Here is a 23,591-nt window from a genome sequence, read left to right as displayed (position 1 = left end):
TATGTGGCGCCTTCAGCCCTTGTACTAAGAGACCACTGTCTTCCTCCCTGCCAATCTGTGGCCCCGGCGCCCGGGAGCATCATGACTGCCAGAAATGACACCTGATTTTCCATTTGTTTCTTTCATACATGTGTGTGGGTGACTCCGTTTCCAGGCTGAGGAGGGAACACAGAAGTCTTGGGGGTCCCAAGCTACTACTGTCTCTATGGCGACACCTCCCCCCCAAGGGAGCCTGCCCCAGTGAGGGTGCACTCTTCCCAAGAAACGTGAATCTGGGTTATGGCAGTGGGTGCTCTTCACTGGCGAGAAAGGGCCAGCCCCCAGCAGGTGGCTGTTTTGTGATGTGGTCTCTCCAAGTGTGGGGGCTGAAGAGGCAGGCTGCTGCCTTCAGAAGGGGTAACCTAGTGGTGGGCACCTTGCCTGAGTCCTGAAGTCTCCAACTACAACTCGAAGATTTTTTTTATCATCTCTTGGAGTTGCATTCGGTGAATGCAAGCCTTGGCAATAGAAGAGGGTCCTTCAGAACCTTAGTGGGAACTGCGGGTCCAAGGTAAGTTTGGAGCTGGTTGTTGTTTGGCCTGGTGGTCAGGACACCCACGACCCACTTTAGAACGCCCTGGGTTCGAGTCCCGGGTTTGGCTCCTGAATTCAGCTTCCTGCTGTGCAGACTCCGGGAGGCACTTCCCAGCTGCCCAGGCTGGCCTTAGCCCAACCAGTCAGTTAAGAACCGACAGATGAGATCTCTCTTAAATAATAATTTTTAAAAAGTCTAATTTTTACAACATGTGCACATTCCAAGAGCCTTTTGAAGACCCTGTTAGGTATTAAATGTCTAAAAATACCTGTAACTCAGGGCCTGCTGTGTGGCACAGCAAGTTAAGTCACCGCTTGCTCTGCTGGCATCCCAGGCTGGAGTGCCAGTTCTAGTCCGGGCTGCTCTGCCTCCAGGCTGACTGCCCTGCTAACGCACCTGGGAAGGCAGAGGAAGGTGGCCTAAGTGCCTGGGCCCCTGTCACCATGTGGGAGAGCCAGCTGTATTCCATGTTCCTGGCTATGGGCTGGCACAAGCAGAGGATGGACGTCTCAATCTCTCTCTCTCTCTCTCTCTCTCTCTCTCTCTCTCTCTCTCTCTCTCTCTCCCTCTCTCTCTCTCTCTCTCTCTCAATAGCTCTTTTGAAACCCCCAGAAACCCACATGCGCCAGGGAGCTGTGTCTGAGCTTCATGGTCTCCTGCCAAGACTTGGTTAAGACTGGGAAGAACCATGACAGAGTGGTTCAGGGTGCAGACAGAGCCAGAGAACATTCAGTAGATGCCATCTGTTTAAAAGTTTGAACAGTCTGAGCTTTGTTTCAGTGTCTTTTGCAAAGTTTCTAAAAGAAACAGTCAAGTTATTTGCAACTTTTCTCTTCTGGGCAAGCGTTTCCTGGAATAGTGAAGCTGCGTTAGGGGGGTGGGAGAGTAATGAACCGTGTTTTGGGCCGTAAACCATGTGGGTGTGGGTGGTTTCCATTCCCGGAGATGAATCCTATAGGGTGCTTGGTGAATGAGCATTTCTTTTTAAGAAGAACTGTGTTCCCTGCAGACAGTCTCCGAAAGCCTGGAAAGCAAGAGAAAGCAGAGATGTGGGGGAGCTGGGTATTGGTGCAGCTTAGAACACTGCACCCCACATTGCAGTGCCTGGGTTCAGGTCCCGGCTTCAGGACCCAGATGGAGTTCCCGGCTCCTGTTTGTGATCTGACCTAGGTCTGGCCAGGTCGGGAAGGCATCTGAGGAGTCAACCAGTGGATGGGAAAATCTCTGTCTCGCCCTCTCTCTGTATCATTCTACCTCTCCAATAAATAAACACATCCGGAACGAAGGAAAACGTGCACCCCGATTTCTTTGCCATCCTCCTCCCTACCCTATAACACTCCCTATAGCGCCCAATGCCCTGGCAGTTTGTTCTCTAATTTATTATTTTAATTAGCTGCTCAGCTGTGTTCATAATCAAAGCTTCGCCTGCCTCCCAGGAGCTCCACCAGGCTATGGGGGGGTAACAGCGGGAGTAGGCGCTTCCTGGACTGGTCCTGGCCAGGATGGGAGCTGCTAATATCTGGACACTCCATTCTGCCCTTCCTGTGGGGGCCCGGAGGACTCAACCTCTAGCCAGTCCTGAGGAGCTCTCAAGGGGAGACGTAGGGGCCAAAACAGGTGACACAGAGAGACAGAGTAGGGGACCCACACCTGGCCAGAGGAGCCCCCACTCAGGTTGCAAAGAGCCTTATCTCCAAAGACCACAGAGACCTTCCCTCCACCATCATGCTCACGAACTTAACCCTGCCTGCCCCTCCTGGCATCCCACATCCCCCAGCCCCGCTGAGGCCTCCAAGACCCCTCCAGGACTCTCCCATCTGTGCTGGTGGACTTGGTTTGCACAGGGTCACACCTAGGGTTCACACAGGGTCCTGGCAAGCCAGGAGGGAGCCTGTGGTCAGGGCTGTGAGCCATGCCTCTGCTATGTCCGACACCCGATGACCGGCTTGCGGGGCAGGGCGGCTTTGGGAAAACGAACACTGGGTAGGAACTGTAGATTCTGTACTTCCGGTGCCCACCACGCTCTGCCTGGCAGCGTGACCTTGGAAATGACATGTGTGCCCACCACACTCTGCCTGGCAGCGTGACCTTGGAAATGACATGTGTGTGCTGGGGCTTTTGCAGCTCCATCCAGAGCAGACAAGGGCTGGCTCATGTCTTCCCGCCTCCTCACCTCCCTCGTGGGTCTCCGGGCATCTGGCCTTTGTGGTGCTCTGCTGGGGAGGCTGTGCTGAGCGAGGCTTAGTTAGAGGCTGAACGTGGAGACAGGCAGGTGGTAAGCAGCCTGTGTGCTGCGCATTGACAACGGACAGGTGCACACGGTGGAGTGAGGATGGAAGACAGGACAGCCCGCAGTACATGGACACAGGGGCAGCCGTGGACAGTTTCCTCCAGGTTCTGAGTCAGGTTTGAAAAGGGATAGTGTAGGGGCCAGGGGAATGGCATTGTGGCACAGGAGATTCACCCACAACCTAAGACTCCAGAATTCCAGGTAAGCGCTGGTTCAAGTCCCGGTCCAGCTCCTGCTAACACACCTCAGACAGCAGTAGAAAATAGCCCCCAAGTGTTTGGGTGCCTGTCACCCACGTGGGAGACCCAGATAGAGTTCTTAGCTGTGGCTCTGTCTGGCTCAGCCTTAACTACTGTGAACATTTGGGAAGTAAACCAACATAGGAGAGAGCTCAGCTCCCCAGGGTGTCCGAGCAGGTGCATGGCCACCAGCATGTTGCCCCACGTTCCTGTGTGTGTGACCACTGTCCTGACACTGCTCCAGGTACTGGGCATTTGCAGGAAAAGCGGGTGCTTCCTCTTGGTGCTCCAGGCCAGGTGTGGAAGAAGGAGAGTGCAACAGGGGGAGCCCCAAATCAGGCCAAAGCCAAGGGAAGAGTTTGGCCTTGGCTTCCTGGGTGCTGGGAATTTGGGGGCATGGCCAGGGAGTGTCTCAGCAGGGTTTTCCGTGGCAGCTCAGCACTGGAGGCCTCTGAGAGCAAAGTTGCTTGGGACTGCCAGCGACGTGTGGGGAGCTACACCCCAGCGCCACAATGGGCCTGGGCAGGACACATGGCAGGTGGCTGTTGCCAAAGAGAGAGGGCCAAGTCAGTGGTGGCCCTGTAGTCCAGGGTGGTGGGCAGTAGTGCCATAGGAGGAGCTGTAGGTGACCAGCAGGTAGACCAGATTGTTCTGGTCCTACCTATTGTTTGATGCGAGAGTGGGCAGCCAGCAAGCTGCATTGTCCCACCACCACCCTGTGTCCCGGCTAGGACTTCCCCTCCTCACTGGGGTCCCCAGGCCTGGTTGTGCACCCAGCTGTGCAGTAGGCTGGGCACAAAAGTTCCCTCTGTCCCCTCCATAGACTTTCTTCTCTCCAGCCCCAAGGGGTGTGTGCGGAGCCCTGTATCATGCCCCGTATGTGGGCAATGCTTCTTCCCTCTGCGTGGGCAGTTCCTAAAATTACCCTGCCTGGGTAACTTGCTCTGCCCTGCTGGCCTTCCTGTCTCCTCTTTGCTCTGCTTCTCTCGCCACAGGGTGCACTGGCTGATCGGCCACAGGCTGTGGCTTTGAAAAATGTGGTTAATATTCGACTGCAGGGAGCAACCTAGTTTCTGTCAGGAGCCAAATACTGTCGAGTCAACGCTATGCAAATGGCTGTGGATACAGCTCGTTAGGGTGAGCCCCACGCCACCCCACCACCAGCCCCAACTTCCCTCCTCTTCCCCAATTCCTGCTCTTCCTGCTGACTTGGCAGCTCCCCCTTGGCTGGAGTGACAGCCATGAGCCAGCAGCACCCATGCTGGGAGTGAGCAAACAGAAGGCTGGTGCTCACAGGGACACATTACCTGTGTGGAAGGGACTTCAGAGATATGCCTGTCCAACACACCCATTGCATAGATGGAGAAACTGAGGATTGGAGAGCTCACGTGTCCCATAGTAACTTGCTGATTTTGTCACTCGTGGACACCATCTGGCAGCCTCTGCCAACGTTTGACTTTTGTATTTTGCTCATCTAGAGGCAGGATTTTCTTGTATTTGTTTTATTTGAAAGAGAGAGAGAGGTGTCTCCCATTTGTTTGTTTACTCCCTAAATGCCCACACCAGCCACGACTGAGCCAGGCTGAAGTTCAAGTCTCCTAGGCAGATCCTGGGACATGGGGTATGGCCATGCCAAGCAGCATCCTCCCAGTTGCCCCAAACACCTGCTTTGTTTGTTTGTCTGTTGGAAGAATTGGTTTGTAAAGAGCGGACAGCCCACATACAAGCAGGTAGATTCCCTACCCCAAAAAACCTTCAGAACCTTCTGCTTCTACACTACACAGGTATTGACTTTTCCTGCCGCTTCAGAAAAGGGTGGAGTTCTGGCTGATTCTCTTGACATCAGAATCGGTGTAGAGTTGTTTCCTAGACCATAACGAGGGCACATGTCCCTCCAGACACTGCCTGGACCCTGTCCCGTGGCTGGGGTTACCGCTGTCACCACAGCTGACCTGCGGACTCAGTCAGCTCTGTCAGGTTCCAGCCCCATCTGTGTGACCAGCTCGTGCTGTGACGGAGGGCAACCTCTCGGCTGGTGGCATCTTGGAGCCCCCACCCTATCCTTTCCCCCTTCCTACATAATCTGGGTATTTTTGCTCCTTTTTAAACGATAACTACCTATCACAAAGCTGCAAGCCATAGGGCGCTGTTGCAGAGCGCGTGGCAGCCCCGCTGCGGGCAGCGCTCCCAGGGCAGGGGCCCAGCGCTTGAAGAGTCACCTGCTGCCCCTGAGATTCGGCACAGCGCCACCTAGTGCGTGAATTGGGGCAGGACACTTAGCACCCCCCTGGGTCAGTATTTCTCAACTGGTTGGTCTTGTTCCCACGGACCTGGTGGTTCCTGCCTCAGAGGACCCTAGGGAGCAGAAAGCCAAAGACCACCTAGAGCAGGGCTCCTGGGGCAGGGATAGACTCCAGCCTCTGCACCTGACCACGATCTGAATGGTGGATCCCATGTCCCCCAGTAGGTGAATACTCCCCAGAGCCATCCGATGGTTTATGTCTTGGTGACCCCAGACCCAGATCTCTGGCTGGGGATGGAGGGGCAGAGTTAAGGCAGCCTGATGGATAATGCGCATGTTTCTATAGCGATCAGACCCCACTGCGAGCCATTCTCCTCAGCTCCTTGCTGGAGTTAGCTCAACTGCGTGCTGTCACGTTGACTGTCTCGTGCTGCTCAGAAAAAGTCTCTCCCTCATGTTATCATCTACTTTTGATTAATAAAGAATAAGAAATGAATTATTGCTTAATGAATGCATTGTGTCTGGTAGGCAAAAGCCCTCAACACATAACGCCCACGGGGCAAGATAATCCAAGGGGTGCCTCATGGTGCGCGCTTGGGAACCTCTGGTCTCATTTCACACCCTTATTTGAGAGTGAAGGAAACGGGCGGTGGGGGGGGGAAGCCTCGAGGACTCAGCAGGGCGTTGTGACATCACCCACGCCTTCCAGGCCAGCTGGAAGGGGGCGGGCAGAGCTGTGGGTGGAGCATTTGGCAGACAACTCCTACATCAGGCAGGTTGCCCAGACCACCAGCCATCAACACCCTCAGAGAGGTTTCTGTCTATTTATTTTCATTGGAAAGGCAGATCTACAGAGCTAAGGAGAGACAGAGAGAAAGATCTTCCATCCACTGGTTCACGCCCCAAATGGCCTCAATTGCAAGAGCTGAAACTATCTGATCCCAGGAGCTTCCTCCAGGTCTCCCACTTGGGTGCAGGATCCCAAGGACTTGGGCCATCCTCAACTGCTTTCCCAGGCCACAAGCAGGGAGCTGGATGGGAAGTGGAGCAGCCGGGACAGGAACCAGTAACCATATGGGATGCTGACACTTGGAGGTGAAGGGTTAGCCAGTTGAACCATTATGCCAGCCCCCCTGAGATTTTCTCTCTAACACCTGTTGCAGGGTGAGCATTTGGCCTAGGGGCTGACACGCCCCACAGCCCAGCTCTCACTCCTGACTCTTACGACTCCAGCTTGCGGCTGACCAGACCCTGAGAGACAGTGGCGAGGGTTCAGATATCCACGTGGCAGGCCTCCCAACTCCCCACTCCCATCCTGTTCCACGCCAGAGCTGTTGTGAGCGGCTGCACGGAAGTGTACGCACTCTCTCTTTCTGTCTCTCTCTCTCTGTCTCTCCCTTTGTCTCTCTCCATCTCAAGTGAAATTCCTTTCTTTTTTTTAATTATTTATTTTTATTGCCAAGTCAGATATACAGAGAGGAAGAAAGACAAAGAGGAAGATCTTCCATCCACTGGTTCATTCCCCAAGTGGCTGCAATGGCTGGAGCTGACCTGACCGGAAGCCGGAAGCCAGGAGCTTCCTCCAAGTCTCCCACACAGGTGCAGGCTCCCAAGGCTTTGGGCCATCCTCGACTGCTTTCCCAGGCCATAAGCAGAGACCTCAATGGGAAGCGGGGCTGCTGGTGCCCATATGGGATCCCAGCGCATGCAAGGCAAGGACTTTAGCCACTAGGCTACTGTGCTGGGCCCATCAAGTGAAATTTCTTCAACATTTTATTAAATGAGGAGCAAACGCTGAGAGCTTCTCCCCTTCCCCAGAGCAAAGGAGGAGAGGGAGGACTCGGGGCACTGGGACTTGGAGTCTTAGAACGTTCCTGCAGGGATCCAGGAGGCGCCCTTGTGAGGACCAGGGCTTTAGGGTCAGCCCTGCCACTCGCTTCTGCTTGACCTGGGACAAGTCTCTATCTCCCGGCTCTAACAGCAAGCAAGCTCTCCCTGCAGGCCCCTCGGAAAACTGAGTGGCTTGAGTGTAGGAACCTCCTTGGACATGGTGGGCTCTGGAGAGGTGCAGGTGCGCAGCTTGCACTAACTGGGTGTGTCCCGCAGATGGGAGGGGTGGCCGTCATGGCCGTGGGCGTGTGGACCCTAGTGGAGAAGAGCGGCTACCTCGGCGTCCTGGCGTCCAGCACCTTCGCCACCTCTGCCTACATCCTCATCTTCGCGGGCGCGCTCGTCACGGCCACCGGCTGCCTGGGCTTCGGCGCCATCATCCGGGAGCAGAAGAGCTGCCTGTCCACCGTGAGTGCCACCCCGCACCCGCTGGGGCATGGAAGAGGGGAAGCCCACCCTTGCTGTGCATGCGTCCCCCACCAGGGAGGAGAAGGGAGCAGGGTCTGGGAGAGCGACCCCAGGTGGCTGCTTTGGGCAGCGGCGTTTCCTGTTTCCCAGCCCAGACTCCCGACAGTTTTCCTGCCATGGCCAATCCTGGCTCAGGACCTCCCGGGTCCTGCTGGCACTCCACCCCAGGACTGTGTCAAAGGCAGGCCGATGGTCATCTGACCATTGGGGCTCGGTGAGGACCTCAAAACTCCAGCACTCCTTTCTTTCTAATTAATGAATTTATATGAAAAAGCTACAGAGTGAATAGGAGAAACAGAGATCTTGTGTGTACTGGTTCACTCTGCTTCCCACACCCCATGATGGTTACAGCAGCTGGGATAGCCCCCAGCCAAAGCTTGGCGCTTCATCCGGGTCTCCCACGTGAGCGGCAGGGGCCCAGGCACTTGGGTCATCTTCTGCTGCTTTCCCAGGCACATTAGCAGGGAACTGGATGGGAAAAGAAGCAACGGGGCCACAAACCAGCTGGCAGCAGCTTCACCAGCGACACCACTGTGCCAGCCCCATCTAGGACCCTCTTCACACACAGCAGTGGTTCCCTTGTCATAGCTGAAAACGTTCACGGAATAACCGGGCAGGTTCCAGTTTGCACGGTGGAACCACAAACCACTCTTTGTGTGTCAGAACTAAATTAGGTCAATATGTTAAAATGGGTTGATTCGCCCCCGGGTCTCTTTGAGACTGCACCCCTCTCTCTCCCTTCCTCCCTCCCCCTCTCACTCTGTGCCTCTGTTCCTCCCTCCCTCTCCTCTCATACTTTCCCTGTTTGGGGAGCCAGGTGATTTTCCAGTCTCCCAGTTGAGATGTTCTGATGCTCCCGGGGCCGGAAGCTCCACAGCACCACGTGCTGGACAGGCTCACTCCTGGGGAGCTGAGGACGGCATCAACTCCTGCTCAGAGTGCCAGGTGGCGGGGTCAGGATGGACCTCCACGGTCCAGAAGCCTGGAGGCCACTTACAGATGGCAGTGCCCAGCTCCCACACCCTGGGTGCAGGACAGGGACGGGTCCCTGGGGCTTAGGTGCCTTTCAGCTTGTGGCTCCTCCTGAGGGCCAGAGAGGGAGTGCTGAAAGACAGTCACCAGAGGAAACAGAGTAGCATCCAGATGTCCCAAGGACGTGTCGGGCGCAGGGAAATGAGGCTGAGCCTGAAGGAAGTCAGGCGGCGGGGAGAAACCCCAAAGGGCCCTCCGTGTCTCCCCCTGCTTCCCAGCACCCACAGAGACCTCACACCTTCGCTCTGCACACTGACCGTGGAAGCCAGGCCACAGCAGCAACCTAGTTTTTCTTTTTTTGTCCTGGATATGAAAGCTGCTGTGTGCAGGCCCAGCAGGCAAGGCTCCTGGAGGCATATGAACATCGCAGGGTCACAGGTGGGACTGGCTGGATCCCCCCAACCGGTGTCTGCGGCCTCCTGAACAGGTGCTCACAGCCTCTTTTCTGGGGGCAGATACTGAGGCAGCCGGGATGTCAGAAGCTTCCAACTTGATGGTGTACAGTGTTAGGAGCAGTGTGCAACCCCAAACTCATGCTCTGGCCCATGCATACTCCCTCTGAGTGAGCACAGGCCAGGGCCTGGTGCCCATTGGAGGCTTGGTGGGCACTCCTTTGCCCACCCCCTGACCTTTAGGGGGCTGACAGGTGGGATTGGAGAGGGGATGGGACTGGGGTGCCGAAGCTGTTGCAGAAGCTGCTGAGAGGTGGTTTCCTCCCCTCGCTCTGCCCTGCTTCTAGGGACCCACCTGCTCCCTCTCGTTAGGATGAGCTCCCCAGACAGGCACATCTGCAGGCAGCAGCCTAAATCCCAGGCACTCACACACACACGCAGTAGGTCAGGGCCCACAACCAGTTCCCGGCACAGCCTGGAATCTTCCATGTGGGCTTTCCCTGCCAGAAGGAGCCCAGAACACAGGCTGATGCAGTCTCCTGAGAACCCTCCAGCCTGGCCTGGTGACCCCTGAGCTACAAAGCCCTCGCTTGTGCAGTCCAAGAAGAGGTTGCCCTCAGACTCTGCCGGGGCTAGCCCAGCAGGAGCCGAGGGAAAGCTGGCCTTGCCCTTGGAGTTGATGCCTTGGGTTCCATGTTTCCTGTGCCGGGGGGAAGCTTCCCCTCTGACACTGACCCGGTTTTTTCCCCCTCTCCATGTCCAACTTCCCACGGAAATCTTCCCTCGCCTAAAGTCTGATGGAGCCTTCTCAGGAGACACAGCGAGTCCGGCTCAACCCCGAGTTGTCCCTGAAGATGAACGGGGAAGAGCGGGCACCTGAAGGCTGGTTTTGGAGAAGCCAGAAGGTCAGCGGGCAGCCAGAGCTCCCAAGCCCTTGGCCCATGCATGCACACCCACGGCACCTGGTCCAGTCCTCAAGTCCTCCCAGGATGTCAGCCACTCTGAGTCACCTTCCCGAGCCACAACGGTGATGCTGCTGAGCATGGCATTGGAAAGTCTGCACAGAAAAAGGATCTAAATTATTAACACCAGATCTTCCTTTTTAGCCAAGCCTGCTCAAGCAAGACAAAGAAAATTCAGGCCAGGGACCAGGACAGAGGCTCCTCCTCCCACCCCTTCCCCCACCCCAGGTCTAAGGAAAGGGATATTTTTAGTGTTTGGAATACAGGCGCTCAGAGAACTACGACAGCTTCAGTCAAGTCCAAGTGCATATGATGATGGATGGTCGTAGTGCAGCCTGGCCTTTTTCAAGGTTGGGGGGTGGGAGGGGTGGCTTTTTTATAGTCTTGGCATGGAAGAAGTATAAAGTTCTAGAAAGTACTTTTAGAAAGCCAGGGAACCCAGAATTCCAACGCCATTGTCGCTTGCATCTGCCGCGATGTGGCTGTCAGGGCGGTGAGCTACACAGCTGGGTTCCAGAGCCACCCACGGCTGCAGTTTGCCCCGTGACTCTGCCCCTCCTGCCCCACTCTACCCCCGCCCTGGGGTGTCTCCATCCCTGTACAATGTGAGGATAATGAGGACAGATTTCCAGGTCTCAGGGACAGCGGGTCACCACATGATCTAAAGCATCAAACGGTGCCTGTAATTAGTATTTGCATCGCTGCGGCTGGGCTCCTTAGAGAAGGGACCCACATTCACGGAGCTATTCTTAGGGCCTTTTCTCCAGGGTACCCCACCCCGTACCCCAACCCTGATGAGGTAACTTCTCTGAGGAGGCTGGCACAAGTGGCAGGAGGGAGGGGGCTGCCAAATCCAGCCCCAGAGACTTCCGTTGGGTGCTGCTCAGAGCTCCCTGTCTGGTCATTCAGCCCAAGGTGTTCGTGTCCTAAGCTGAGAGGTGCACCCTTTGTGGTTCACCAGAGCAGGAAATGCCAGCAGACTTAGCCATCCCAAGAGGTGGCTTTGACACGGCTCACTGCATGCTCTGCCCCCTGGAGCTGAACCCTGGCAAGGCCATTCAGCAGACAGGCCTTGGGCTGTGGCCATGAGCCAGGGCAGCTGCACAGAGCCCGTGGGCCATGGGCCCCTTGGCAGCTGTCTGATCCTCCACCGCCAGCATTGCCAGGCGGTGCCGAAAACTGGCTAGCTCCTCCACCCCTGACCCTGCCTACGTCCCCTACAAACCTTTTCTGTGTCTAACCCCACAAGATGTTGGGACGCACAAATGAGGAACACTTCAGCAAAATAGCCTGCTTTCTTATTAGTCCAGGGGAGAAATTCTGAAACTCCAACTTGACAAAGTTCTTGAAATTCAGCTCCGAGATGATGCCAGCTGACGCCATGCTGGCTCCGAGGCTTTTAGGACCCTTTTTGCTTTCTAATTAATCACCTGCTGTCACAGGAGAGCTATTTCCACACTTCCTGCAAAGTGTCTCCTTACATAAAAGTCTCAGCACGGCTCAGAGAATGCTGCCCTCCCAGCTCCCCTTTGGAGCTGAAGTTATGCAGAACGTCCAATTTCGCTTCTCGCTCAGACTGTCCTATTAAAGGATTAACAAGCATGATCCATTTGCACCAAAATATATGATATCTTTTCATTGCATTTTTCCATAAACTTTGTGAATGATTCTTATATTTGGACAGGGACCTGGTCTTAGCCAGAGCTCCAAAAGCAGCAGCTGCAAAAGCATTCTCTCTCTCTCTCTCTCTCTCTCTCTCACACACACACATATTTACTAATTTGAAAGTCAGAATTACAGAAACAAGGAGAAATCTTCTGACTGCTAGTTCATTCTCCACATGGCTGGTCCAGGTGGAAACCAGGAGGCAAGAGTGTCTTCGGTCTCTGTGTGAGTGACAGGGGCGTAAGCACTTTCCCAGGAGCATTAGCAGAAAGCTGGATTGGAAGTGGAGTAGCTGGGATTCAAACCAGTGCCCCATGGGATGCCAGTGTTGCAGGCAATAGCTTTACATGCTATGTCACAGCACCAGCCCCTCCTAGGAATTCTTGTCACTGGTTTCTAGCAGAATGAGACAAGTTGCTTCTGGAAGAGCGGTCAGGGCAGCCCTGAGTGCAGGGGTGGACTGGTTGCAATATTGGGTGGAGCCGGTTCAAGTCTGTGTGAATAGGCAGTGTGAAGACAGAGTGAGGCACGGGACAGAGCCTGGGAGGAAGTGACCATCATGGTCTACCTTGGCCCTGCGGTTCAGACAGGTGGTGAGGATCCGGGGTCACGGGGAAGTTTAGAACCAGGAATGCCAGCCACAAGCCCATGGGTCAGAACCATGAGGAGGCCTTCCTGGAGGCGACAAGCTGAATGGCAGTGGTAAAGCAGCAGACCCACAGGACACAGGTGGGGTCAAGGCTGCTCCTGTCCTGTGCCCTCTCATCTGTCTCCGCCCTGTTTCTCTCCTCTCCTCTCCTGACACCTGTCCTGCAGAGAGGCACTTGACCTCCCTGCCCAACATCGTGTCTGCACCTACTCCACCATCGGTGAGCTCCTCCGTGTGCCAGGGGGAACAGCAGCAGTAGGGGGGACCTCAGGCTGGCTGTTCTACATCCCTAGGTATTCATCTTGAAGTGTGGTTGGCGCTGTGCTGGCCTGGTGGTGGGATGAGTAATTCGAGAGCTGTTCCCTGGGAGCCAGGGGGAGACAGCCTCTGTGTGGTTGGCAACAGCGGAAGGGTGCAAACACCGACTGTTGAAGTCGGGGGTGCCCCACCATGTGCCCCGCCATGTGCCTGGCATTCCCCCTGGGACAGCGTGGGTGAGGAAGGTCCCAGCTCTACCGAGGAAGGAGCCCTGAGTGAGCAAAGATGGGGTGGGAGCAAAGAACAGCGACCGCTTCCCCCATTGGCTCTATAGGGAACGGGGGCACACACTCTGCCTCACCCAACCCTAGTAGGTTCTGAGCAGTGAAGCTGGTGAACCTCGTGGTTTGCTTAGAAGGCAGTACCTGGGGGGTAGCTGGCTGGCCAGGAGGCGCTGGGCAGCATCGTGTCTGGCTGAGTTGGCGTTGAACTCCAACACCTCCCAACAGCACCCTTGGTGTCCAGAAGCGTCACTGTTGGGGCTGTTTAGAGACTCGGAAAACAGCGCCAAGCCAGACTTAGAGCAGGCAAAGGTGACTGCAAGCTGTCTTCCGGCTTTCCGACCTCAGCTGCTTGCGCGTCTTCTGGCTGCACAGCCCTCCAGCTTGCTGGTCAACACAACGGACTCAGGCTAAGCCACCGCTTCGTTGGCAGTACTCACAGCTCACACATGTCAGAGTGCCAGTTTGAGTGTTGGCTGCTCTGCTTCAGATCCAGCTTCCTGCTAATGCACCTGGGAGAGCAGCAGGCAGTGGTCCGAGTGCTTGGGCCTCTGCACTCAAGTGGGAGACCAAGACGAAGTTCCTGGCATTTTGGGTGCAGCATTGCCCAGTCCTGCCTGTGGCAGGAATTGGGTGAACCAATGGGCTGACCGGCAAGGGTCTGCTGGCAAGGGGGCAGCTGGTGCAGGGATGGGGCTCCTGGCTGGTGCCCCCACCACTTCACCTTGGGGAACCATTTGCTCAGGGGTGCCTCGCAGGCAGTGACCACCATCTCTCCTTGCTCCCAGTATTTCTGCCTGCTGCTTGTCATCTTCCTGGTGGAGCTGGTGGCTGGAGTCCTGGCCCACGTATACTATCAGAGGGTGAGTGGGAGCTCCCGCCGCGGAGAGGGTGGCCGCGATGGGGAAACTGAGGCAGACTCCCACGGCTTGGTCCTGGGAGCAGTCCTTTGCCCACTGCTGTTCCCAGCCACCTCTGTTGGTACCCATGTCCTCAGCGTGGCCTTTGGGGAGTGCCCTGTCCCTGTTCCTTCTCATCCATGCATAGATGTGTCCAGCAAAAAAAAAAAAAAAAGTTCCAGGGAAGCTGTTCAGGCCAGCTTCAGTCAAAGGATAAAAACAGAGTCAGGCCTCAAGCTGCCTGGACTGGGCAGGGCTGAATTGAGCTACCCAGCCCCTCTGGGCCGAGGGACTCTGGACAGAGTGAGGTTGGAGGTTGGGCTGCTGGAGACAACGTAACCAACCATCTACAGCACCTGCATGGTGGGGTCACACATAATCTGAGTATCTCCTGATAATTAAACTTTCAGCCCACAGCTGCCTTGAGGCACCCCTGTGTCCAGCCCCTGGCTATGACAGTTTCTACAAGCTGTCTCCAGGCTCTCCTTGGCTCTGCCCATGCCGCTTCTGTCCTCCATGCTGTCTCCTGCCGAGGGTCCCATGACACCCGTTGAGAAGCCCCTGCTATGCCACTACCCAAATTCCACTGTGGCATCTCAGATACCAGGGAGCAGAGGTCCTGGGGGAGGGAGGGAGCAGGGCAAGGGGGGGGAGTCTCTGCTGATGCCACCTCACTGTCCCCCCCCTCAGCTGAGTGACGAACTGAAGCAGCATTTGAACCGGACCCTGACTGAGAACTATGGGCAGCCCAGAGCCCAGGACATCACAGCCTCGATGGACCGCCTGCAGCAGGACGTAAGCTACACGTACCGAGCCCGAGGCTGCTGTGTGCTGCCACATCCAGCACTTTGGGCCTGTGCCTGGACACCCCCCAGCCCACCCCTCTTCTCTCCGCAGCTGCCTCCCCCTCCTCCCCCAGCAAGCCCACCGCACTCACTGCTGGGTGTAGCCGCTATACAAACCTGTCAGGTGGGATGGTGAGGGGACAGGAGATGGCCAGCGTCCACGCCTTGCTGTTTGGTCCGGCCAGTTCCTAGCTTCATTGTTGGCACATGCGCAGCTAGGAATCAGTGCCCAGCTGGGAAAGGCCAGCTATGACCAGGGCCTGATGTCTGAGTCTCCCTGTGGCTGCTGGGAAGCTCGTGAGGCCCCAGTCTTGGGCAGCACTCACACAGGCCCCTGAGTCACGGCCAGCTACATGGAACCATGGGCTGTGAGCCCGGAAACTCCTTAGCAAGTAGGGGGTTGAGGTTCTTGGACCTGTGGTGCAGCCTGTCTTAGCCACCCCATGGGACACAGACCCATTGTCTCCGGGCTTCTCGCCAATCTCACAGACCCCCAGCACCATCCCCTAAAGGACTTGGAGGCAGGGTGGGGCCCCCAAGGTCAGCATCCTGGAGCAGCCTCAGGGGAAGGCTCCAGGGTAGGGGGTGACCCACACACCAACACGCACAGGGGGCAGGGACTGTCAAGGGGTGCAGAGGGGTGGGATTCGACCAGGTGAGCACACACTCTCCTCCAGCCCCCGCCTCTTCCTCCAGTTCAAGTGCTGTGGGAGCAACAGCTCGGAGGACTGGCAGCACAGCGTGTACATCCGATCCAGGGACGCCCAGGGACGCCGTGTGCCCGATAGCTGCTGCAAGACAGTGGTGGCACGCTGTGGCCAGCGCGTCCACCCCTCCAACATCTACAAGGTGGAGGTGAGCACCTAAGCCCTCCCCCCCAACACACACCGCTGCCCCTCCAGCACAGCCACCTCCAACAGGCTTGGGCAGCTTGGCTGTGATGCCAGCGGCCAGCCTGGGACAGACAGATCTTGGTGGGAAGAGTCCAGGGCTGTCTGGGGGTACCCTGTGTTTCAGGCTTTGGCCGTTCCTCAGCGGGACACACGGGACCGGGCAGCCCTTCCCTCCCCCTCCCCGCTTGTCATGGCCTAGACACCCATAACCATGGCTCCCTTACAGGGTGGCTGCATCACCAAGCTGGAGCAGTTCCTGGCAGACCACCTGCTACTGATGGGAGCGGTGGGCATCGGGGTGGCCTGCCTGCAGGTGAGTTGGAGCAAGGGGACTGGGAGAAGGGGTCAAGGGAGAAGCCCACCTGCTCCCATGGGCTGAAATGGCAAATGCTGACCTCAAGTAACTGACCCATGCCCCGCCTGTGCCCTGCCCACTTCTTCTCCATAGCCAAGAGAGGGTGAGTCAGGTGGTAGGTCTCCTCCCACAGAACACTGGGCAGCCTGAAAGCCTGAACTCACAAGGAACAGGGAGGGACCTGGAACAGGTACAGGTGTGGGCCCAGGTATGTGCGTGCCCAGAGGAGTGAGGCACGCACAGCCTGCCATGGTGTGTGTGGACTCGTGCGTGCGTGCTTGTGTCTGGGTCCATGCGGTTGGCGGTGTGTGTGGGTATGTGTGTTCAGGCGTACAAGTGTGTGTTTCGTGCACCTACACAGTGCCTTTGGCCATCCCTAACACTGTTACAAGTCGGCCAGGGTAGGTCGTTCCTGTGCAGTCTTGCAGATAACTGTGCTACATGTGCACCAGGACCCAGGACCAGGAGAACCCAGTTCCAGCCCAGCGTGCCATGAACGGGGTGCCCAGGGACCCCCTCACTTCTATAATCAGATAACAGATTTTGCTCAGCAATGCCCACTGTGCTTAGCCTGTGTGGGCACGTAAGAACCTGACTGTCCTCTACTCAGACACACAGAGAACCCCAAGAGCATCACTGTACGCCCCACTTTGCACTGCCCTAGATGCTGAACCCCAGAGGGGTTGTCCCTGGGAACCAAGGACCAGCTCTGTATGGGTACCAGCCAGCCCTGGGCAGCTTCTAAGTGCCCTGCACCTTAGACAACAGTCAAAAGTCAAGGAGGCCAGGTGTGGACAGTGCAGAATCGCCTCCCCACTCACACCCTCCAGCATGAAAAATCCTCCAAGACGCGCCACGAGTGACTCCTGGGGTCACCTGGCCAGGGAACTGAGCCGCCGGCCCAATTTGCTCCCTAGTGTTTCTGCACTAAGCTGGCTCTGCAGCTGCAGAGCGCCCTCTGCTGGTAAATGCTGGTCATCACGCTACCGGATTCCAGCCGGTGATTCCACTCAAGCCTGGAAGAGGGTTCGCTCCAGGTCTGCTCCCCAAGCATGGCAGACACCCGGCACCTCCCTAACACTCCAGTGTAGCACCCCAAAGACCCAATGCACAACAGACAGCAGCTGTTTCCTGGTCTCTGGACCTGGGAGAACTTTTACTTGGGCACAGGGCGGGGGTTGGAGGATATCAGAGGATCCACATTCAAGCCACAGTTCTGCCTCTCGCTGTGTGACCTTAGGGAAGTCACATTCCCTTCCTGAACCCTGAGTTTCCTTACCTGTGAAGTGGCTGGACTGGGCACCTGTGCAAGGAATCAAGAAGTAGAAGTCTTGCATAGGAGCCCTAGTCATCCATCCTAAGAGGCGGAGCTATTCAAATCAGAGTTAGACTGGTCCAGGACAAAAGCCTCAACGCTCTTGTGGCCCTGAGCTGCACTTGGGGGTTTCTGAAAACCAGCTGCTTCTAACTGTGCACAATTCGGGCGGAGTGAGCTCCCCACTTCTGTGACTGCTGTCTCAGAACTGATGCCTCCCAGGGTCCTGGGATGTCACAGTGGTTTGTGCACACTGAAAACCAAAGCAGAGAACTCCCTGTGTTCAGGAATCCTGACGTCAGCCACGTCCTGGCAAGCTGTGGAACTGTGAGGGAGGTGCTAGCTCAGGCCCCAGCTCCCAGGGCCTCCATGGCAGTGACCCTCGACCTTGACTAGATGTGAGGATGTCCCGATTAACATGCAATGCCCGTGTGTACCTCAGTACAATTTTTAAAATGGGAAATTAGGCTGGGGCTGGCACCAAGGCCTTGGGGCTCCTATAAATCTGCCTAATGCAGCTTGGTCCAAAGGGACCAGGTGTGTGGGGCCTGGAAGCTCACATGGGAGCAGAGCTCAAGAGATGGCCAGAGAAGGTGGCAGCTCAGTGAGTTTAAATGCCCAAGTCGGTCAGACAGGGAAGTGGGAGGACTCTTCCAGGAGGTTCCAGAAAACAGGCAGAACAGGAAGTGGAACTGCCGTGGGAGTCAACCAGCAGTGGTCCTGAGTTCTGGTGGCTGCACAGGCCGGGGGCGGCAGGGACGCTGAAGGGAGGAGGCCAGCACCTGACAGGCTCAGGGCCCATCCTTGCAGACTTCTTTCGTGCATTCTGATGGCCGCCATGGGCCAGCTCAGGACTCCACCCAGGCCCACCCCGTGAGCCCAGCCCTAGCCCTTCCTGGCCATGTCTAACCTTCAGCTCCAGCTCCTGCACCTGCTGGCTGCTTACCACTGGCCCTGCTGGTTCCTCCTTGTCCTGCAGGTGGGAGCTGCTCTCAAGGCTGTGATGACTGGCATCCTTGTGCCGTCCATGTGACTGAGGGTGGAGTGTGTGTGTGTGTGTGCTGAGACACATGCCCAGGAGCCCCCCCCCCAGGAACATGCTTGTGGTCCTCACAAAGCATGTACCTGTGTGTGTGCACACACGTGCAGCTCTGCCTTCCCCTGCAATGAGCTGTTACCCGCGGGAGATGCCAGACCTGGTATACAAGCTTGTGTGCCATCCTTATGGCTCAGAAAGATCCAGATAATCCCACAGGTGGTGGCAACAGGGCAGGAGGGTGTGTAACACTGCCACAGCTACCTGCTTCAATCGGGGGGGAAGGGAAATAACCCGGGAGGCCCCCGCCCAACCGCTGCCAGATGAGCAGCACCCCCAGCCTCTACTGCCCTCCAAGATGGTCTGAGATGGGCAGGAGGGCATGGCGGGAGACTCTAGTCCTCTGTGACTTCCCGCTGCCCACCTCCTCCCTCTGATTGCAGCCCATGGGCAGCCAGGTCACCTGGGCACTGTCACCGCCCTGTTCTTACACTGAGGGAAAGCCACCTTCTCCCCAGGTGCCCAAGGGAGGTGGAGGGGGCGCTGCCCTGCCCTGATCCCTCTCCCCTGGAGAGTGTCGCGATCCCCCAAACACTAGCATTTGATGTCTGAGGACCCTGGTGATACCCCATGGTCCTGGCCTGCCGTACCCCCATTTCCTCTTTTCAGTGCATCTCGGGGTCAGAGGGAGGAGGAGCAAGGGGGAGAACAAAGCGTTGGGGAAGTACCCTGCCTGCGTGTGCTTGGCCGGGATGCTGTGGCTGCTTCTTGTCCAGCTAGGGACTGCTCCATCCCCCAGCCTAATGAGACGTGAAGGAGACCTAGGACCACAGAGCAGCAGGTGCACCTGGGACAGCATTCCCCCGCCCTGCCCCAGTGCTTCTGGGGTCCCGGGGGAGCTGTGTACACACCAGTGGCGGTGCTGTGGACCCGCAGCTCCACAGGCTCCTGATGCCTCGGTGCTCTTCTCTCTCCCTCCGGCAGATCTGCGGGATGGTCATTACCTGCTGCCTGCACCAGAGGCTCCTGCGGCCATTTTACTGACCGCCACACTGCCTGGCACCCAGAGGACAGCCCCCAGGTGCTGTCTGCTGGACCTGCAGAGTCAGCTCCGGTTCCCCCTGCCTTGTGCCCAGCTCCTGCAAGTCCTCCAGCTGCCTGAGGCTGCAGCTCCTGAGTTCCACTCTTCCATCACTCCCTGCTCATGCAGGACCTAGGACCAGGTGCCCTGCCATGAGACAGCCAGAGAGCCCCTTAGCAAGCGGGAGGGGGCATCCCAAGGGTGCCAGGAGGGCATGTGCTGGCCTCTCTGCACCCGAGCCCCAGCCCGAGGCATGCCCCTGGGGACTTCCTGTTCCGAACTCTGATGGTGGGAGGAATGCCAGGTTTCTGAATGCTGTGCAGCTCCTCCAGGCGGAGTGGACCAAATGGTGGGCCCCACAGAGTCAGAGCCGCTGTGAGGGAGGCTCGATGAACAGGCCCTCTGCCCCCACCTGGCCACGTGGTCACTGTCTTGTTGCTTGCTGGGCCTCACACCACTTGCTTCGCCTCCGTCCCAGGCCCACCTTTTGGTCTCTCCCCACACTGGGCAGCAAGTGAAGAGGAAGAGCCTCTCCCAGCGCTAAAAGAGAACGGATATAAAATCTCTGGAAATTCAGAGTGGAGATGATGGCCATTTGACCAAAGAGTGAGCGTCAACTCCTGGGAGCCCTCCTTAACAGCAGCTTGCAACTCAAGGCCTCCAAGCTCAGTGTCCATCCCACCTAGACCCTGCCCTTCTTCCTGCCATGGAGACCCCCTTGCCTGCCCCCATCCCCCATGAAGGGCCAGCCATGAGAGACCAAGCCTGGCCACACCCTCCAGCCCTGTTCACCCTGGATTCCTGCTGACCTGGGTCACCCTGGGGCAGGCACACATCCTCTCCCACCCTCAGGAGTGGCCAGCGGCCACCCACGGCCATCATCATGGGGAGACGGGGGACAAGCCTGTGCAGTCTTCCTCAGGCAGACAGCCCAGCATCCTGATCTGTTGCTCCTCGCCCCAGTTTCACCAGGCTGTCTCCCCGCCCCCACCCCAGGTGACCCCTGCTGGTGGTGCCAAGAGCAAACAGGAGCTTTGAGGAGGGGAGGGCATGCTCGGCACCCTTTCCTATTACTTGTCCTGACTCCTGGAGTCCCCCAGGTACAGCCATTTGGGGTGTCCCAGAGCCTGTGCTAGGCACCATGACATTAGCTTGCATGTGACTCAGCCAAGCGGAGATCCTTGCTAGTCAGTGCTGACCCATATCCCGGAGCCCCCTCACCAGCGGTTCTCCAGGGGGCAACAGGCTGTCAGGCTGGTTCTCAAGGTCACACTCCACTTGAATAGGACTGTTCTCCACTAGCACCATGGCCTTGCCCGTTTAGCAGCCTGGCTGATTTCTTGCTGACCACTGGGCCTCTCTGGATAGAAGCTGAGACAGCAGGTGGGAAGCAAGCTGAGAGACTATGGCCCCAAAATTTCAGGCGCCAACACTGACCCCTGAAGTAGGACTAGGGACCACCATCAGCAGCAGGGCCTTCCCCTGCACCCTGGACTAGGGAGACGGACATTTCCCTTCCTTGCATGGCCCTTTCCACCTCCTTCTCCTGCCCCACCTCCATGGTCAGCAAATGCTGTAGCCAGGGCTGTAAGGTGGGCCTGGTCATGCCTGTATGGGCAGTTCTGCCTGCACACAGCTTTAGGCGATCAGATAAGGGCCAAGCCACCGAGCTCCAGCACCATGAGGCCGGAGAGCTGTGACGTTCACCAGCACCTGCTTGAACACATTATCACCTGGGGCCCCTGGGAAGCAGTGGCAGGTGGCTTGACTGTCCAAAGAGAAAGCTAGTCTTTTGTGGCCACTGGGTGGCGCTCACATCCAGAGCAGGCTGCCTGCTTGGATTGCATTCAGAGCCTTAATACTGTGCCCGCTACCAGGAAGGCTGAACCCTGCTTCTGGGGGAGGCGTGTCTCAGGCTGCCTGGATCCAGTGGGCTCTTTGATGACTGTGACCTTGGCCAGGAACCCAAGTGCCTACATCCTCTTCCTGGAAGGGGGCACGTTGCCTGCCTCCACTTCCCTACCACTGCCTGTGTGCTCCAGGGCAACCCCATATATCCTCATTACTTCCACTTTGAGCTTCCATACAAACACCACCGGTGTGCCCTCCCCCCTCCTGCCTGTGCACTTGAAGACCCCTCCATCTCTGCCCCCTGGGAAAGGCCACCAGCAATTCCAGGCAGTCTGACGCGGGCAGCGCCACGTGGGCTCCTAGAGCCACCTGACCCATGGAGCAGTTTATCACGGTCTTCCACTGCCTTAACTTACCGCACAGAAAGCACCCTGGCTGTTTACATGCCCTTGTCCTAGGCTCATCTCAGTATAAGCCCGGGTAATAGTGCCTGGGGCGTGACAATAAAGGGACTGTATTTGACGAGGTCTCCCGTGATGTGCTTTATGCTCCTCTGCAAGGCAGTCCCAGGCAATGAGAAGGCCAAGTGCATTGCTACCCCCTGCTGGTGTGGGCCACCATGCTTTCATGTATCCTCAGGAGGCTTGTCGACCATATTGATTACGATCCGGCTTTTCTGCAATTGTCACCTCATCATTCACAGGTCTTCCAGGGCCTGCTCGCGGTAGCTTCTGGCTGCAGGCCTGTGGACATGGCCTATTCTTGCTGCAAGCTTTCTGCCTCCACTCCTTGGATATGGCCTCACCCTTGCCCGAGGCGCTCAGGAGTCTGCAGTGTGAGCTCCCACCTTTGGCTTCACTGCAGCGTGCGAGCAGGAGTGTTATGAAGGGGCAGCAGCAAGGGTCCCATTCCCCATGCCCACCCCATAGAGACACATTCCAACCTCAGTGTGAAGGGACTTGTGTCTTTGCTGAGAGCAGCAGGCTGCCTGATGTCGCTAAGAGACTTAAGCCTCCTCTAGCAACTGTGTTTGCAGAAGGCTTGCTCAGGGTAGGACAGGGGGAGGAGGGGAGCCTGGGCTCAAGGAGGTCCCAGCAGGGGAGGATCCCAGGGGAGAACCACCCACCTTGTATGACCTCGGGGGGAGGAGGGCAAAGGGGTCCCACCTTGTAGGGGTGTCTACAGACTGGCTCTTCCAGCCCTTTCTGGACAGGCTGAGTTCACTGAACCATCAGAGCAGAAGTGATAGGCACATCCGCATGCTAGGTCACGCTCATAGTCATCCACTCCATTGGACCAGGGCATCTGCCACCACCGTGAGCGTGGACACCTGCACCAGCACCTGAGGGCTCACAGGTGCCACATCCTTGTGCCTGGTGACTTCTGTCCAATAGCCCTGGTGGCCAACAAGGACCTCGGTAGGCAACAGGAAGTGTTGATGGAACTGTCACTTTTGGCAGCTGCCAGCTGCTCTGTCAGCCGCCACAACCTCCCCAGGCCCAGGCTGGAGCCCCTGGTTCCCATCCCCTTCTCCACCATGAAATAGACAAGCCAGGGAGGGTGGGTGTCTGGCCAAGGGGAAAATGCCTGGGTTCGATTCCCAGCCCCGGCTGCCAACTTCAAGTTCCTGTAGCACAGACCCTGGGAGGCAGCCATGATGGCTCAAATAACTGGACCCCTGCCACCACGGACACCTGGATGGAGCTCCCACTCCCAGCTTCAGCTGTTGTGCCCATGCGGGAAGTGGACCAGCAGGTGAAGAGTTCTTTCAAATAAACATTTCTTTTTTAAAATTTTTAATCCAATAGGCTGCAAGTGGGAGGGGATCGTATCACTTACTTTCTTCAAATAGAAGCAGGATTTAGGGCACAGGGAATTATACCATAAAGGATTACCGGGGACCCAGTCCTGCCTGTTTCTAATCCAGCTGTTTCTAATGCCAGTGTGCATACTGAGAAGTGGCAGGTGATGGCTCAAGTACTTGAGTCCCCACCTCTAGCCATGTGGAGACCTGGGTGGAGTCGCGGCTCCTGGCTTCAGCCTGGCCCAGCCTCAGCTACTGTGCCACTTGGAGAGTGGAATCAGCAGATCAGAGATCTCTCTGTCCCTCTCAAGTGCAAGTGCACCAACAGCAGCTGCTTCCCTTCTGCCCCTGCTGCCACCGCTAGCCAGAGCCTCCTCTGACAGTGACTGGCACAGGGCAGCAAGGGTGGATGGCACAGCAGGTGGGAGCCTTCGCATCAAGCTAGCAGTGATGCCAGCTACCATCAGCCTGTACAGAAGACAGAGAAAAGCCAGCTAGTGTCCCCTGATGGAGCGGTGAGCCCCTATTGCACTTGCAAAGTCACAGGGTAGCTGGGCAACCGCCAAGTCC

At 57.0% G+C, this 23,591-nt stretch overlaps 1 protein-coding gene across 2 annotated transcripts in view; it reads left to right on the top strand.

Moving 5' to 3' along the window:
- TSPAN11 (tetraspanin 11) overlaps positions 1-19,596 on the top strand; it is a 29,560-nt gene extending 9,964 nt beyond the window's left edge. Inside the window, exons 3-8 of one of the 2 annotated variants that reach the window (XM_004596346.2) lie at positions 7,452-7,643; positions 13,731-13,805; positions 14,532-14,636; positions 15,383-15,541; positions 15,806-15,892; positions 19,270-19,596. In XM_004596346.2, the coding sequence (XP_004596403.1) occupies positions 7,452-7,643; positions 13,731-13,805; positions 14,532-14,636; positions 15,383-15,541; positions 15,806-15,892; positions 19,270-19,329 (678 nt within the window). In that variant the 3' untranslated portion in view covers positions 19,330-19,596. The remainder of the gene's footprint in view (positions 1-7,451; positions 7,644-13,730; positions 13,806-14,531; positions 14,637-15,382; positions 15,542-15,805; positions 15,893-19,269) is intronic. The other variant, XM_058656075.1, reaches the window with a different exon arrangement.
- Positions 19,597-23,591: the final 3,995 nt, after the last annotated feature.

This window comes from Ochotona princeps, chromosome 27 (genome assembly GCF_030435755.1).
Source record: "Ochotona princeps isolate mOchPri1 chromosome 27, mOchPri1.hap1, whole genome shotgun sequence".
In the NCBI taxonomy this organism is placed as follows: domain Eukaryota; kingdom Metazoa; phylum Chordata; class Mammalia; order Lagomorpha; family Ochotonidae; genus Ochotona; species Ochotona princeps.
The sequence above is the reverse complement of the archived record's forward strand: the minus strand, read 5'-3'. Positions and strand labels throughout refer to the sequence as shown.